At 39.8% G+C, this 16,597-nt stretch overlaps 1 protein-coding gene across 1 annotated transcript in view; it reads right to left on the reverse strand.

Annotated features, from left to right (window-relative positions):
- LOC145662177 (uncharacterized) overlaps positions 1-16,597 on the reverse strand; it is a 62,494-nt gene that overhangs the window by 25,701 nt on the left and 20,196 nt on the right. The window contains exons 4-5 of the mRNA XM_081727510.1: positions 6,523-6,770; positions 4,788-4,947 (exon numbers count right to left, since the gene is read on the reverse strand). Coding sequence (XP_081583636.1) covers positions 4,788-4,947; positions 6,523-6,770 — 408 coding nt within the window. The remainder of the gene's footprint in view (positions 1-4,787; positions 4,948-6,522; positions 6,771-16,597) is intronic.

The raw sequence follows: 16,597 nt of genomic DNA on the forward strand, positions 1-16,597 counted from the left end.
TCACCAAATTTTATATAAATATGTTTTTTTAAATACTAGTTAGAGCATAGAAAAAATGTAATGCAGGTCTACTTACAAATCAGTTTAGTACCATTGTTTTATGGTAGTATTTATAGTACCTTGTTGAAACGTTTGTCTTCAAATTGTCAAATATGAATCGCAGTAAATTGTGTAATCTGTTGAAAAGAAATAAACCCTACTGTTTTCCGGTTGGTATAAGGAGGAGATGTCATACTAGTTTTCGATTGGTACGGCAAAATAATATTTTTCATACTATTTTACCATAAATTATTAACTATATGTAAACTTTGTATTTTTAAGTGACTGAAGCGAGGTAATCTTACAATGATGTTTTAAAAGCTGGTCATTTTGGGGACCCGGAAATCATTTGGGGGGCCTGGCCCCGATGAGCCCCCTTGGCTACACCCCTGGGAATATAGAATCTAAATATATCTTCTTCATTTGAGCTGAATTTCAGCAATCTCTCCCAAAGTCTGTACACATCATTTCAACCGTATATGCCCTTTATACCTCCTCAATGTAATCCTTAGCGATATTTTCACCCACTGCCTCATTGCTATATGCTAGACACTAATAACACTACCATTTTAATTTATGTTCACGCAAAAGCATCGTATTCCTTGCAGGATGACGTGTCTAGTGGGAGATGCTACCATTTTAGTGGTTCCTTTGGTTTAAAGAAGAGATCAGAATGAGCCCATATCTTAAGAATATGAGTACATCATAACTTTATGGGGGTGAAATTTCACACCACCACCTCACAATTTCATGTTCGTTTGTCTGCACGCTACATTAGCAACACTTGCTATGTTGAATAGCTCTGCCTTTTTATTATAGCATATTACCAGGCGCTTATATTTCTCTGTGATACGCTGACAAGCGTCATTACTTTCTTTCCTGCACTCGTATTTCGGACGCTTAGTAATATGAAATAACTTACTTCTTTGTCACGTAAAATTTTCTTGTTTCGGTTTTACTGGAAGGACACGAGGTATACCAAGAAAGATTGGGAAGAATGTAGTGCAACAAGTGGAAGAAGCAGTTACCTTGGTACTGAAACAAAACTGTTCAATATGAAAAGAGTAGCAAAAGGGAGATAAGATACCACTCCAAACAATGTTTCGCTACGCATAAAGAGAAGCAGAAGGATCCTAACAAACACAAACAAATTACACCGTTCACAGGGTATTTTCTGATGCACAGTCTGGAAGAGTATGCCATTACGTGCAACAAATTGACGTATGGACTGAACGCATTTGTTACGGGAATCAGCGTAGTTCTTATGTACTCCGAACTCTATGATGGGGTTCTGTGACACTTTCTCTGAGGATATCCTATGGTACTATTAAATTAAAAAGAAAACTACAAAAGAAATTATGGATTTCTTTAATTTGATTATGAAATTATTTACCTTCTTCAAAGAACCTGCCAGTGATTTCAAAATTTACGAATATGAAGAGCAAAAATTAAAATAATTCGTATTAACTTCTCTATTTTTAATTCTACCCATTATGATCTTTAAGAAACAGAAAAGGAATGCTAAACATTGCTACAGAAAGTGACAAAGAGCACAAGACAGTAGACATTTTCAATCACAGGTATGAACCTTAGAATCAATACAATCATTTTCAAACTTTTTTTTTTTCGGTTCAGGAGGAAATAAAGATGCGGCATAGCATTCTTTATTTAAAGATATGACCTAAACAGGGAAGGGAGATGTTTAGATAAATGTCGTCTAACGATCCTAGTTTCTTGATATCTTTTATTTCCAAGGACTACTTCTCTGTGTTTATTTGTATATTTATTACTTTACCAAGAATTCAGATGAGATTGGAAAGTGCGTTCAGAAATTAAGAAAACGTGCTTTCAAGGAAAGACAGTTCGTGAATGTCTAAGTGTGCAATAAGTTATTTGTTGAAGATAGTGGCTTTGATCTGGTGCCATTGCGCTTTTTCTCCTCATCTGAATATTTGTTTTCTCAGCCAAAAACATAACTAAGAAGAAAACGAATCAAAACGTTCCACACAGTGAAGGAAAAAGAAACATCTACCTGGGGACACTCCTGCATATTTTTTTCCGACAACACCAAAGTTATGAAGAGCTGGAACAACAATTAACAAGCACTGACGTAACTAGTGTGGGGCAAACGAGGCTTGTGCTCCTGGCGGCTGATTTGGGGGGCGCAAATTTGGGCAAATATTTGAGGGAACGTTTTGGTTGATTGGTCAGGGTGCCCTAAGGTGAGTTCTTGCCCCGAGCGACAACTAGCCTACTAGCATAGTAGTTACTTCGCTGTTAATAAGGACTCTTCGAACAATGACTTCGACTTGAATCAGGTGCAGTTGGTAGGTGCACACACCATCAACCCTTATTTTGTATGCCTCTTATCACAACACTACTTCGCCTTCAAGAGAAGGTTTGCAGGACTTTGACTTATGCTATCTGGGGTCACTTGCAGTACTCAGATCCACTTAGGTTTAAGGAATCCCATGACTATGGACAATGAATTCCAGCAATCATTGTAAAAACACATTTAGTATCTTCTGATGAAAAATAACTTGTTTCGCCGTTTATGAACAGGAATTATTTTGCTCTTTTTACTTGACTGTAAATTATGTTGAGCTTCATTGTGTCTATTTGGAAAGTGTATGCGCCTCGGGAGCTCGTATTTTTCGGATCCCATGTTAAGCTGTAGAACTACGTCTTATATAGCCCCGCTGCCGAAAGGCATGCTTAACTCCAAACTAATCCAATAAATTATGTTCGGGTTTCCACAGTTCGATCTCACACAACAGGTATATTTATTTAGGTCACTTTTGCTCATTTATTTATATAAAGATTATTTAGCCTACCAGTGCACCTTGAGTTGGTTTGAGTTTAAGTGTAACGTCCCTTTCAGCAGCGAGGCTATATGAAACAGTACTGACTGATTAACGTGGAATCCGAACCACATGAGCTCCCGCCGGGATTCGAACCCGAGTCTCCCACGCCAAATGCGCATAAGTTAACCGCTTAGCCACGAAGGAGCTCAGTGGACCTTATAAACCAGTACAATCTTAGAGAATGTAAATGCACATTATAAGCTGACTTGTAAATTAAAACACCTAAAGACCCATGGGCAACTATAGTTGCCCTCTTGTTACAATGCGTTCAGTCCCGGAGACAACTTCAGTTGCCATGCAGCTATGAACGTCAGTTCCTGCAGTTCAACACGCAGTTGATAAAAGAAATTAACCGCAGTGTACAACTGTACCTTCTGTTTAGTTTTCACGAATATTTATCACCTTCATGCCTACAGGTCGCGTACTGAATAGATTTAAATGACATGTTGTGTAAAGTATATACAGTAGAACGTCGATTATCCGAAGTAATTGGGGGACATGGATGTTCGGAAAACTGGTTTGTTCGGATAATCGAACTGTACATGTTTATTTGCCAAAAAGAAGTACTGTACAGTAAATTTATTCATAAAAAGAAGTGTGCTGATTGTTGAAACACAGCGACTGGCGGCTTGGCCGGTCAGCAGCGCCTTATGAAGGTCCCATTAGAAGCAATGTTCCGCCAGCGGTGGCTCAGTGCGGCGACTACTGTGGGAAACTTGGTTTGGGAGTGAGGGGGATGATGGACGGTAGGGTGGGAGAGTAACAGGTGCGAGCGAGTACACAGTTCGGTTAAGCGGTCGTTCGGTTGACCGACGTTCGGATAATCGACGCTCTACTGTATTCCCTAAAAGGATATGAGTACTCAGAATGAAAAAAATCATGTAGCTATCTTTGTTCTCATGTTTTATAAGCCAATGGAAGTGTATGTGGTTGTTTGACATCCTTCGTGTTATTTGCTTAGGGTTCACTTCCTCTTTTTATTTGAGGTTTGGGCCATGAATACTACCGGGACAATTCGTGGTTCTCATGATAGTTGCGTATTTTCGCCCAGAGAAGTTACGGAAATAATAAATGATAGCGACTCCGATGCTTTTGAAACGGACTATGAATCTAATATTTAGACATTGATACAATACTAAAACAACTAGATTCTTCCGACAGTGACACAGAAACAACACTCGATGCTGTTCCTAGCACTAGTTCTCAACCATCGCGCCGCGCTTCTAGACGTCCTCGCACCCAACATGACACCAAAAGGGAGAGGAGGGGGAGGAGAGGAGTGACATATTATGAAATATAGTGTATATTTAAAATTATTTATATTTAGTTCTAAGGTCGTTTTCAATTTACAGGAGATTATCGGACAATATATGTTTCGATTAGATTTCCAACATACAAAAAATATTCCTTAAAGTTTGCAACACTGTGCATTCAAGGATAACAATGCTAAGTGCACTATTGCTTTTTCGTTATAGTAGTACATTCTTAATCTATTGAACCTAATAGTTTCATTCACTTTAAACGAGTAGTTTCTGAGTAACAACATTTTAAAAATGCCTTTAAAATGATCGGGATCCAAGCGTTACTACGTTTAAATCTCCCCCCCCCCCCTTCGGGTCTATAAATGTTAAGTTGTGAAAATTAAATACCAGTACCAAGTTCTTGCAAAATTTTCAACATAGATATCTAGAACTTGTCAATTTAATCTTGTGATATGTTACTTTTTAACTGAAAAGAGGTAAAAGAAATAGACATTTCAGGGAGTGGGTTTTGATAGTTTTATGCAGGCTGGGAAACGATTTTAGTACAGATATAGACTGCTTTTTATATTGAGGGATGACCTCTTTTGTGGTCTTCAAATGACTTCTATGATTGGATTCTTACCTGACATAAGATGGCAGGGCGTCGACGACCACATATGGAAGAACTGCTATTGCTGTTGAAAGTGACGCCTCAAAGCAACAAGACATAATCAGCACATCAGTTGTACACGTCGCAAAATACAAGGCTAATATACTAACTCCACCAGTAAACGTCGTAATTGCTGAAATATATTTTAAGTAATTAAAATAATAATTGGCATGTTATAACATTACAAATCATGTGGGGCTGCTTGCATTCAGTGGTAGTGTGCTCACCTCTGATGTGCGTGGTCCCTAGTTCGATGCAAACTCTCGCTAAGTGGACTTTGTGGTAAACAAACACCGTGTGCGTGTGTTTACTCAGAAATGTATCGCTTCCTTTCACTTTCTTCATTCATCGTTCCATTTATTATCGTCATCACCGTCTCTTTTTGTCTCAGTGGACAGTCATGGGAGTTATTTTTTTAGAATACAAATCATTTATTCATTACTGATATAGTTTTAACATATGATATGTGATATATTTTTGTTGTACCCTTGTCATCCTATATACAATTGAACTTAGAAAAGATTTTCTTATATTAACTTTTGGGTTTGTTTCTGTTGGCGAAATCGACATAACATATCGACTAAGATATAATTGCAGACCTGAATTGCAGAACATCCCAACTCCACCGGACTACTTTTGTGATTTTAGAAGAAAGACAAGATTATACTTGGCATGCTATTCTGTTTAGCTGAATTTTTTGTACTTTTTTAAAAAGGTTTGATTTGGATTTATGTATTATGCAAGTGAATAGGCCTTAAAACATAGATGCTAACATAAAAAACAAATCATCATCCATGTCGTAACACAGCTTAATTCTGCGTCAAGTTCTGGCAGATGTTTTGCGGAGATACCCCGGAGTCACGACGGTGGGGGCATGTTGCACCACATCGTAATTCCTGCGTTGTGTGATATGGAATGTTTCTTACTTGTTGCTTTATGAAATCCCAGAGAGCATTGTATGGTGTCGACAGGCCAGGACTTCTTGGAGTCCATTCAAAGGGAGCTGGTGATGATGCACAACCTCTTCCAATCCAGCGGCCAGGAAACGTCTGATTCAGGTAATTGCGGATGACAATCGCGCAGAATTCAGCTGTGTTACGACATGGATGATCATACCGATGTTAATGACTTTTAAGACTCTTAGGACTTCAAGGTAACTGTGTACAAATATTCTACCATAACTAACACTATACTGTTGAAACTAAAGGGGGTACTCCCACCTCCAGATCACCCTGTATATACACACTGTCTATTATCTATCAAGATACTTGTCACACCAACATACTTTGATATAACATATTAATTACATTTACATATGTCTAAGGCTCCTAGATGTTCCAGTTTAACTCGGATTTACATCAGCTGTTCAAAATTGCAGATGTCAGGCTTTCTCCAAAATATAACTTAATATTTCTGCGACATTTTAAAAATCCCGCTTTGGTCAACGATACTCAACTGGTAGAAATATTCTACTCTCTATCACGTACTCTTGGTGAATGTTGATATTAATGTTCTGATATTTCAGCAGAAAGCGAGTGCATAACAATGACTATATTTCATAGTGTGTCCTCGTTTTCAGAGTATATTTTCATAGAGTCTTCCGACTTTTTAGTCTGAAAATCATGGAGCCTTACATACGCCACAAGATTTTTATAAGGATACAAAACTAGTAAATATCATCAAATGTAGTAAATTATAAAATGTTTACCTAAAATTACGTTTTTCCCAATCTTATCGATACCATATATAAGAATTAATGATGCAGGTAAATTTACCATGATTGTTATCATTACATTCGAAAATACTTGATCTTCCATTTTACGTTTACAAATATTATTGTCTTTACTTATTGCATCTATCATGTCGCACATTCCAGCTGTTTCATTTCCATGTTCCATATCGAACGCATTGAATCTTTGAAAAAGGTCTGGTATCCACATAGCTATTGTTATGTAACTGTAAGAGATAAACATATCCACCAATTTAAATGTAAATAGCAGTACAGATACAGTTCCTAACTATAAAGAATTAACAGGATTAATTTGGAAATGTAATGAAATGTAATGTTATAATCACATCTGAAGTTTCATAGAGTTCAGAAAAGTATATTCTTCCACTTTAATGATGTAAACACGAAAACGCAGCATCAAATGCACACACACAGAAGCACACACACACACACACACACCTTGGTGCACCCATGTGCATAGTACTTCATGTTAATACAGTGCGTCCCACTAGCTTTCGAACCTGGAAATAACGATATAATTTCCGAACAAATATATATAGGAAAACGAAATTCACAATACACGTACCTTGTTTCATGCTGAATGCATGACCGTCACAGCAGGTGCTGAATGTGTCCTCCCTGGACGTCAAGACATGTTTGTACACGGCGTTCCATATTGTGAAAAGTCCGATGTAGAGTCTCCGGTACAGTCCCCTCTTAGGGAGCTCCTATTTATATTTGTATTTATTACCTTGTTTAATTATTCTTGTGTGTTGTATTATCAGTTAATATAGATTTAGAGAGAATTCCCGGCCGGGCAAAATTATTCTTACATTTCATATAATATATCTTTTTATTTTTGTGTTTGTGTGATTTTGTTTCTATTGCTTGTTAACTAACATGCAGTTTCCTTCTTTCCCAACAGGATTTCTTTTTTTTAAAACAGCTCACTTAGGGAAGAGCCAGAAACTAACGCTATCTTGCCCGTTTATATTTTTTCTTCGTTAATTTTAAAATATTTAAACCAAGCGTCTGTCTGGTGATCGTTGGTTGTATCTTCTATATAAGAGCAGGAGAATCATAGGTGGGGGAGGATTCCAGCTCCACCGTCTAAAGAGGTAGATGGTTAGGGTTCTGTCCAAAGAGGGGACGGTATCTGTTTTCTGAAATTCTCAGATTCTTGGCCGAAGAGGCGGCTAGAAATCGACATGGTACAGCAAGAGGGCTGTATCGCCGCGATGCAAAAGGTTTAGTTTTTGACATAATTTCAGACCACAACTCTCTTAAGAGGAAGAGAGTCTGGGGGGCTACGGAAATTGTTGGTCTTAAACTGTACCACACAGCAAGAGGGTTGTGTGAAGGGGGAAGCGAATTAAGTCGCTGAACCGTTTTTTTAGCTGGCTTCGGGGCCACGCCACTCCTTTAGTGGGAGGAGAGGCTTGGGGTTCAAGTCCCGTTTGACACCTCACGTAGGGGGCGAAATTAGACTTACCCAATTTTTTCGTTAAAATAGTTCGTTTAGCATCCTTCGGCCAATTTTGGGGAGATATGAGTGAAAAATGGTTCTCTCCTATAAAGGGCAGGATTCTTTTCTTCGAAATGAACGATGCGAGAATTTTTTATTTATTAGTATGAATAAAGATTTATTATAAGTTAATCCTTGGGCGTAATCCTTTCTTATTATTAACTTCCTCATTAAGGTTTTTTGGATCTACCTATTTGATTGCTGTTTTGGTGTATTAAAGTTTTTGTTTGAATCTGGTGCATCTAAACCGGATTCGGTACAATGCTTGGAGAGAGATTTTTGGGGGCTCGTTTTTATTTGATTTTTCTGTTTTATTCAATAATGCTATTCCTCCTGGGTGCACACAGATGTTAATGAGCCGCTTTTAATCTGTGGACACAAGTTCGGTTCTCGGGATGATTCCTTTAAATGAGGAATGGTGAATTAGTAATAGGAGGGACGAACTTTTGGAGGTTGCATAAAGTGGGTTAGCTCGTCCGGGATTGGATTTGTTTTGTTGTTTTGGTTCTCTCTCATTAGAGTTTTTGTTTAGTTCTCCTTTGGATTCTTACGTTTATGTTTTTGAGATCAGGAAGGTACACTTTTTCGAAGATGGACTCTCATATTGAAGTAGATAGTCTTAGAGAGGTCCTAGGGTTTTCTGAGGAACAGGATTTGAATCGGGAGACTATTTTGGCTGAAATTACAAGATTGAAGCATGCTGCTTCAATGGTCAGGCAGAACACCATGCCAATTTAAGAGGAAACAGTACGTAACCTCTTGGATATAGAAAAGAACGTCGAACTTAATTCTGATATAGCAATAGACGCTATTAGAAGACTAAAAAGTCGTTCTGAAAATAGGTCGTCTCATACAGGGTGTTGCTCTCAGAAATCTGGGCTTGAGGAAGTTAGGTTAGAACCTCCGGTTTGAGTGGTGAAGGAGATAATTGTCCGTTTCAGTTTTTAGAGGCGCTTAAGTCTTACGCTTCTCAGAATTGTATTAGCGAAAGTGATCGACTGAACATTCTCATACCTAGGCTACTTCTTGGTCCAGCTCGCAGGTGATGGGAGTTTAAGAGGCCATTTGAGTCCTTTGGGACCTACAGAGACTCATTTTTGAAAGCTTTTTTCAGTTTTAACTATGCCGAGGAAGTTGAGAATATGATTGCCAATAGACTTAAATATACATACGAAAGTCTCTGTTTTTATTAAAAAGATGAGCGAACTCTTTCAGAGGTTAGAATCCGTACCATCTCAAAAGGATCAGGTTAGAAAGATAATTTCGAAGACGCACCCTCGTTTTAGGCAATTCCTGTATGGAAAAGAATTTGAAGATGTTAAGGAATTGGAAAAGGAGTCCCTGCATATTCAGTCCATTTTATTGGGTGAATTGTCTTACATGGAACTATCCAGGGGTTGGACAGGAGGTCAGGGATATTCGGCTCCGGATTTTAAGAGACAAGACGCAACAGCAGTTTCGAGAGATTCGATACCGCCGTTAAGCGCTCTCGATCCAGCACGGTCTCGAAGAAGAGACCAAAAGGATATGAAGCCTGGTGGGAGGCAAAGTCAGTCAAAAAGGTCAATAAGATGTTTCAATTGCAAAGAACTGAATCACCTAGCAGCGGATTGTGTTTTAAAGAGAAAGGATTCAGGTTCGAAGCCCGTCTTGGCCGTAGTGCGAAACAGAGAGGAGAAAAAAGAAAGGAGAAGAAGGGGAAACAAGAACCCTTTTATTTATGGCTTTGTACATCGTGAACGTTATTATTTTTACCTCGATTCTGGATTTGAAATTAGCATCGTCCACAAGAGAGTAGCCGATTAGTGGAGACGGAGAGGGGCCCGGTTCGAATCTTGTTCTTTGCCCCTAAGCCTAGCAACGGGAGAAGTAAAGACTGTGGGAAAGATATTTGTAGATTTTTGTACCAAGAGAAGAAAATTCTCCTACTTCTTTTACGTTCTGGACCACCTCGTAACTCCCATTATCGTTGGCCAAGATATCCTAAGAGAAGCAAAAATTAGTTTGGATATGGCAAGCAGATCATGGATGTTTAGCGATGAAAAAGAAAGAACACACTTTGTTTATCCTACAGACCAAAGTGAGGAACTTTTAGCTGAAAACCACATGTTGTCTATTATCCCCGCCCCTACCGAGTTCGTTTGCAATAAAACAGGACGGAGAAGGGGTAGGGGTAAGAAGAGCGGTCAGGGGGGAGAAAAAGACAAACAGTCCACCCAAGAGTGTCCGCGTCGTAAATCTCGACATGCGAACAGGAAAAAATCATTTTGGAGAGGAAAACAAGAAGAAGAAAGAAAAAATCTTTCAGACCACAGCGTAAATGATTCTTTGAATAGGAAACCCAAAGCTAGTCGAGTTAAGAAGACTACTTCAAAAAACGTGAATGGCGCTGTCGAGGGGGGGGGACAAAGGATCCATACCCCAGAGGCCGCTATTAATAAATTGTTCGATTTTAAATGATAAGTATCAATTGTATATTGATACGGGAAGCTCGCTGTCGGCTATAAATGAGGAGATTGCGGGAAAATGGTCAAAGCTAGGAATAACGTTGCAGGATCATTCTGTAAATGTGAGGTTTGCTAGAGGAGGGGCAAAGACAATTAGTTTTATGGTTGTTCCTCTTAACTTTTTTAGACTACAGTTAGAGCAGAAATTCCATGTAATTAGTAATTTTTCGAGGTGTATTATCATGGGCCGAGACTTTCTTCTTTCAACAAAGATGATAATAAAATTCAGTCCTTTCGGATGGGAAAGGATATTAGAAGATTTTGTCAATCCTCTGTTCCCTGCGCAATTTATAAGGACTCGTCAAATAGTAAGTTAGGTTTTATGGCCAACAGTCTAGTGAAGAAGCCAGGATCTACTGCTTATTTGGATCTTATGGGGCCCTTAATTAGGTCGAAGGGGGGAGGTTATTAATTCTGCTTGATAATCATTGATGCTTTCAGTCGTTTTGTTGCTTTGTTTCCCCTTCCAAAGGTCACAGCTTGGTCTGTAGCTAATTGTTTGTTAACTTTCTTTTCGAGAAATGGATGGTATGACCGCATTGTAAACGACAACCAAAGTGTGTTTACGGAAAAGATCTGGAGAAACCTGCTCACAATTTTAAGAACAAGAGTTACGTTCATATCTGCTTACAGGCCAAAAGCGAATCGGGCCGAGAGGGGGTGAAGGAAGTTAAAAAACTGGTGTCCATGTACTTTAGAAAACACTCGGAATGGTCAAAGAACCTTGATTTTCTTTCCTTTGCCATTAACAGTAGTCTCAAAAGCCACAAACCATACACCTTTTTTCTTGCATATGGGAAGACATGTAAAATTGCCATTTGAAACCCAGAAGAGAGAAGAAGTAGTGGGTGAAGGTGGGAATCCGATCCCTGACTTCGTAAATGAAAGAATCCAGAGCATAAAGAAAGCCATGGAGGTAGCCAACAGAACTCAGGAAAAAAGACACAAAAAAATGTGTCGAGAATATAACAAGAACAGGAAACCCCATATTTTCAGAGAGGGGGATTCTGTCTGGCTCCGTGCAGTTAGATCTTCTGATGCTAGCAAGGGGATAACCGAAAAATGCTCCCCAAATTTGGGGGACCATACGTCATTTGTAAGAAATTAGCAGAGAACACGTTTATGTTACGACACTCTCTTAGTAACCGAGAGATAAAAGATAATGTGGATTCCTTTAAGAGAGTTATTCCACCCCTGCTTTTGCCAGGAATGTAAAACAACAACAGATCTCCTGTGTTAGAGAGATTCCCGAAGATACAGCTTAGGCTGCGAAAGACTTTCTTTTTTTTAGCTCTTGTTTTCAGGCTATTCCGCAGAGATTTGGAACTCCGCTTTTTTGTTGCTAATTTAACATCAGAGCAAGACATTGACCCATGGTGACAGATTGGCCCAACCACGCTGGTAGAGGGAAGGAGAGAGAGGGAGAGTTAAAAAAATAAATCAATAAAATGGAAATGAACAAGGAAAGGATACTTGACTTCGCCAGTTAAATTCAGCTTCGTGAAGAAGAACGTCTTTTTAGAGATTTTTCCTAGTTTTTGCACGTTCCCGATGGATTTCAAGTTTAAGGAACCAAAGGGCCCCACAAGAAGTGTTTATTGCGGGGCCAGACCAAAGGCGTGGAATCCCACCGAACTTCAGTTGATGTTCAACATCAACGATGAGAAAAGCAATAAGAAGCGAGACCAGTACCGGGCCGCGAGACAGAAGTCGCGACCGAACCCAGAACGTATTCTGCAAGGTGACCCAAGCAACTTTTCTCTCAAGGACCTGAGAGAATATCAAACACTACAAAAGAGGCCTGCATCGGTAGCGGAGGCTCCGGGTTCGTGTTCCGAACCATCGACAAGTTGCCAGGAGGATGATCCGGTGGATTACATTGAAATCTTTACCAATGGCGAGGGACTCCGACTCACTCCAGGTAAAGGAGTGAACGACGGGGACCACTGGGAAGCCTGCCCGGCGAAGAAGAGACTGAAGTTTTAAAATAAAAAGGACTATTTCTGGACGGACCTCAAAATTGTGATGTGTTTAAGGATCGGACATAGCAGTGCTTTTTTGATTTGTTTGTTTTTTGATTTTGTGAATATATATATATATATATATATATATATATATATATATATATATATATATATATATATATATATATATATATATATATATATATATATTGGTCTAGGAATTAATTCGTGCGGTTGGTACGCACACATTGAAGCTGTAGTACAAACACAAAATACATAAATACCTCAAGAAAATATTGTCCATCGCTAGCCACCACTTTCGCCCATCTGTCAGGCAATGTACGGATTCCGTGGCGAAAGAAGTCCTCATCCTTGGAAGCGATCCAGTCAGAGACCCATGTTTCGATATCTTCTGAAGAAGTAAACCGCTGTCCAATCAAATCGTTGTTCATGCAATCGAACAAGTAGTAGTCCGAAGGAGCAACGTCTGGTGAATACGGCGGGTGGGGTAAAACTTCCCATCCGACATTTTCTAAATAGGTTTTGACCGGTTTTGCGACATGTGGGCGAGCGTTATCATGTTGAACAATAAGTTTATCATGTCTGTTCTCCCATTCTGGTCGTGTTCTGGCCAGAGCTTGCTTCAAACGCATTAATTGTCGTCGATAACGTTCTCCATTCATAGTTTCACCCGGTTGCAGCAGCTCATAGTACACCACACCTTTCATATCCCACCATATGCACAGCATAACCTTTGCACAGTGAATATCTCATTTTGGTTGTGATGGACCTGGTTCACCTGGTTTCAACCAGGCCTTTTTTCGTTTAGGGTTCTCGTAATGGATCCACTTCTCATCACCTGTAATAATTCGATGCAGAAACCCCTTTCTGCTCTGTCGTTGAAGCAGCAATTCGCAAATGGTTTTTCGTCTTTCAACGTCTCTGTGTTTCAATTCATGTGGAACCCAATGTGACATCTTTTGAATCATTCCCATGGCTTTCAAGCGTTTGGAGACTGTTGTTTGATCAACGCCTAATGCTGCTGCAAGTTGTTTCTGCGTTTGACACGAATCCTGCTCGAGCAATGCTGTCAATTCTTCGTCTTGAAATTTTTTTGGCTGTCCAGCTCGCTCTTGGTCTGCCAAGCCGAAATCACCACTTCTAAACCGTGCAAACCACTTCTGACACGTTCGCTCAGCTAGAGCATGGTCACCATACACTTCCACCAAAATACGATGACTTTCAGTCGCACTTTTCTGCATGTTAAAGTAATGCAGCAGGACACCCCGCAAACACTTTATCAGGCACAAATTGCGCCATGTTCACTTAACTACAAACTGGTGTTGTTGACGCTTTAATCCACTGCCCTATACTACGAACGATACGCGATGACAGGGGTTTGCAACACATGTGTGGATACACGGAACTGTGGGACGCTCCGTTCGTTGCGCCATCTCTTGTCCACCCGCACGAAATAATTCCTAGACCAAATATATATATATATATAATACATATTCAAAAAGGACAGCAGAGAGTGCACGCTTGCGGACAATGGGCTCTCGTTTAATTGTGTTTTGTGTGTGTGTTTAGAAAAAAAAAAGAAAATCTTTTCGATATTTCAGAGAACTAAAAGAGTCTGAACAAGAGATTTGGACTAATGGCTCTTTTCTTTTTTATAAGTGCAAAGTTAAGTGTTTCTTTTTCATCATTTTTTTTTGGAACGTAAGTAACATGCAGTCCCCTCTTAGGGAGCTGCTATTTATATTTGTATTTACTACCTTGTTTAATTATTCTTGTGTATTGTATTATCGGTTAATATAGATTTAGAGAGAAATCCCGGCCGGCTAAAATTATTCTTACATTTCATATAATCTATATTTTTATTTTTGTGTTTGTGTGATTTTGTTTCTATTGCTTCTTAACTAACATGCAGTTTCCTTCTTTCCCAACAGGATTTCTTTTTTTTTTTTAAACAGCTCATTTAGGGGAGAGCCAGAAACTAACGCTATCTTGCCCGTTTATATTTTTTCTTCGTTAATTTTAAAATATTTAAACCAAGCGTCTGTCTGGTGATCGTTGGTTGTATCTTCTATATAAGAGCAGGAGAATCATAGGTGGGGGAGGATTCCAGCTCGACCGTCTAAAGAGGTAGATGGTTAGGGTTCTGTCCAAAGAGGGGACGGGATCTCTTTTCTGGAATTCTCAGATTCTTGGCCGAAGAGACGGCTAGAGATTGACATGGTACAGCAAGAGGGCTGTATCGCCGCGATGCAAAAGGTTTAGTTTTTGACATAATTTCAGACCACAACTCTCTTAAGAGGAAGAGAGTCTGGGGGGCTACGGAAATTGTTGGTCTTAAACTGTACCACACAGCAAGAGGGTTGTGTGAAGGGGGAAGCGAATTAAGTCACTGAACCGTTTTTTTAGCTGGCTTCGGGGCCACGCCACTCCTTTAGTGGGAGGAGAGGCTAGGGGTTCAAGTCCCGTTTGACACCTCACGTAGGGGGCGAAATTAGACTTACCCAATTTTTTCGTTAAAATAGTTCGTTTAGCATCCTTCGGCCAATTTTGGGGAGATATGCGCGAAAAATGGTTCTCTCCTATAAAGGCCAGGATTCTTTTCTTCGAAATGAACGATGCGAGAATTTTTTTATTTATTAGTATGAATAAAGGTTTATTATAAGTTAACCCTTGGGCGTAATCCTTTCTTATTATTAACTTCCTCATTAAGGTTTTTTGGATCTACCTATTTGATTGCTGTTTTGGTGTATTAAAGTTTTTGTTTGAATCTGGTGCATCTAAACCGGATTCGGTACATTGCTTGGAGAGAGATTTTTGGGGGCTCGTTATTATTTGATTTTTCTGTTTTATTCAATTATGCTATTCCTCCTGGGTGCACACAGATGTTAATGAGCCGCTTTTAATCTGTGGACACAAGTTCGGTTCTCGGGGTGATTCCTTTAAATGAGGAATGGTGAATTAGTAATAGGAGGGACGAACTTTTGGAGGTTGCACCGTTGTGATCTCATGAATCGCATTCTCAATGTTGTTTCCCAACTCTTGAAATGATCGTGGGTAGTTTCTGTAGACAAAACCTTTAAGAAAACCCCATAAGAAGAAATCAGGTGGTGTCAAATCCGGGGATCTTTGCGGCCACAATCCTTTGGAGATTATCCTGTCACAAAAAAGGACTCAATTTCTGCCATGGCCACATTGGAAGTATGGCATGTTGCTCCGTCTTGTTGGAAATAACAGTTCTTGGTCGTCCAGCTGATTCACAAATTCACTGAAGATGTGTAAGTAAACTTGTGTGTTTACTGTATCTTCAAAGAAGATGGGTCCAATGATACGCTGTCGGGAAATTGCACAGCAAACTCCCACCTTCAAAGGATGAAGTGGAATCTCATGGTACACATGCGGATTTTCGGCGGCCCACACCCAAGTATTCTGCGAGTTCACATAACCGGAGAGATGGAACCAAGCTTCATCTGTGAATCAAGTATAGTCTAGGATTCCTGGATTGTCATGCAACAAAGCTTGCAACCTACTACAATACATCACGCACTTTTCCCAATCTGTAGTCTTCAACTCCTGGACGACTGTAACGCGATATGCAAAGAGCTTGGCTCTTTTGGCGGATCTTTGCACAGTTGACTTTGACATCCCTATCTCTTGTAATGATCGACGCAGGCTCTTCTTAGGAGACTGCAAAAGACGTTCCGCAGGAGGCCGCACATTCTGTACTGTCTCCTCGGACATCCGTAGACGCGCGCCTCCATGTCCCGTAAGCAACGTGCCTGTTGTTTCGAACTTGTTCACCCAATAATGTATTGATGATTTCGATGGTCCTTTTCGGCATCCAAATTCACGGCAAAATTCACGTTGAACGGTCTGATACGATCCCGATATCCAATATTTTTTAACAATGAACACGCGTTTCTGTACGGTGTACAGAACCATCCTCGCGATACAGCGACTCGAGTCACACTAACGCACGCGCCCACGCCAAGCAGCACTTCCCCTGAAGCCACCTATCGCCTTTGTTTTGACGTGTGCGC

This window comes from Thermobia domestica, chromosome 10 (genome assembly GCF_964235325.1).
Source record: "Thermobia domestica chromosome 10, izTheDome1.hap1.1, whole genome shotgun sequence".
NCBI lineage: Eukaryota > Metazoa > Arthropoda > Insecta > Zygentoma > Lepismatidae > Thermobia > Thermobia domestica.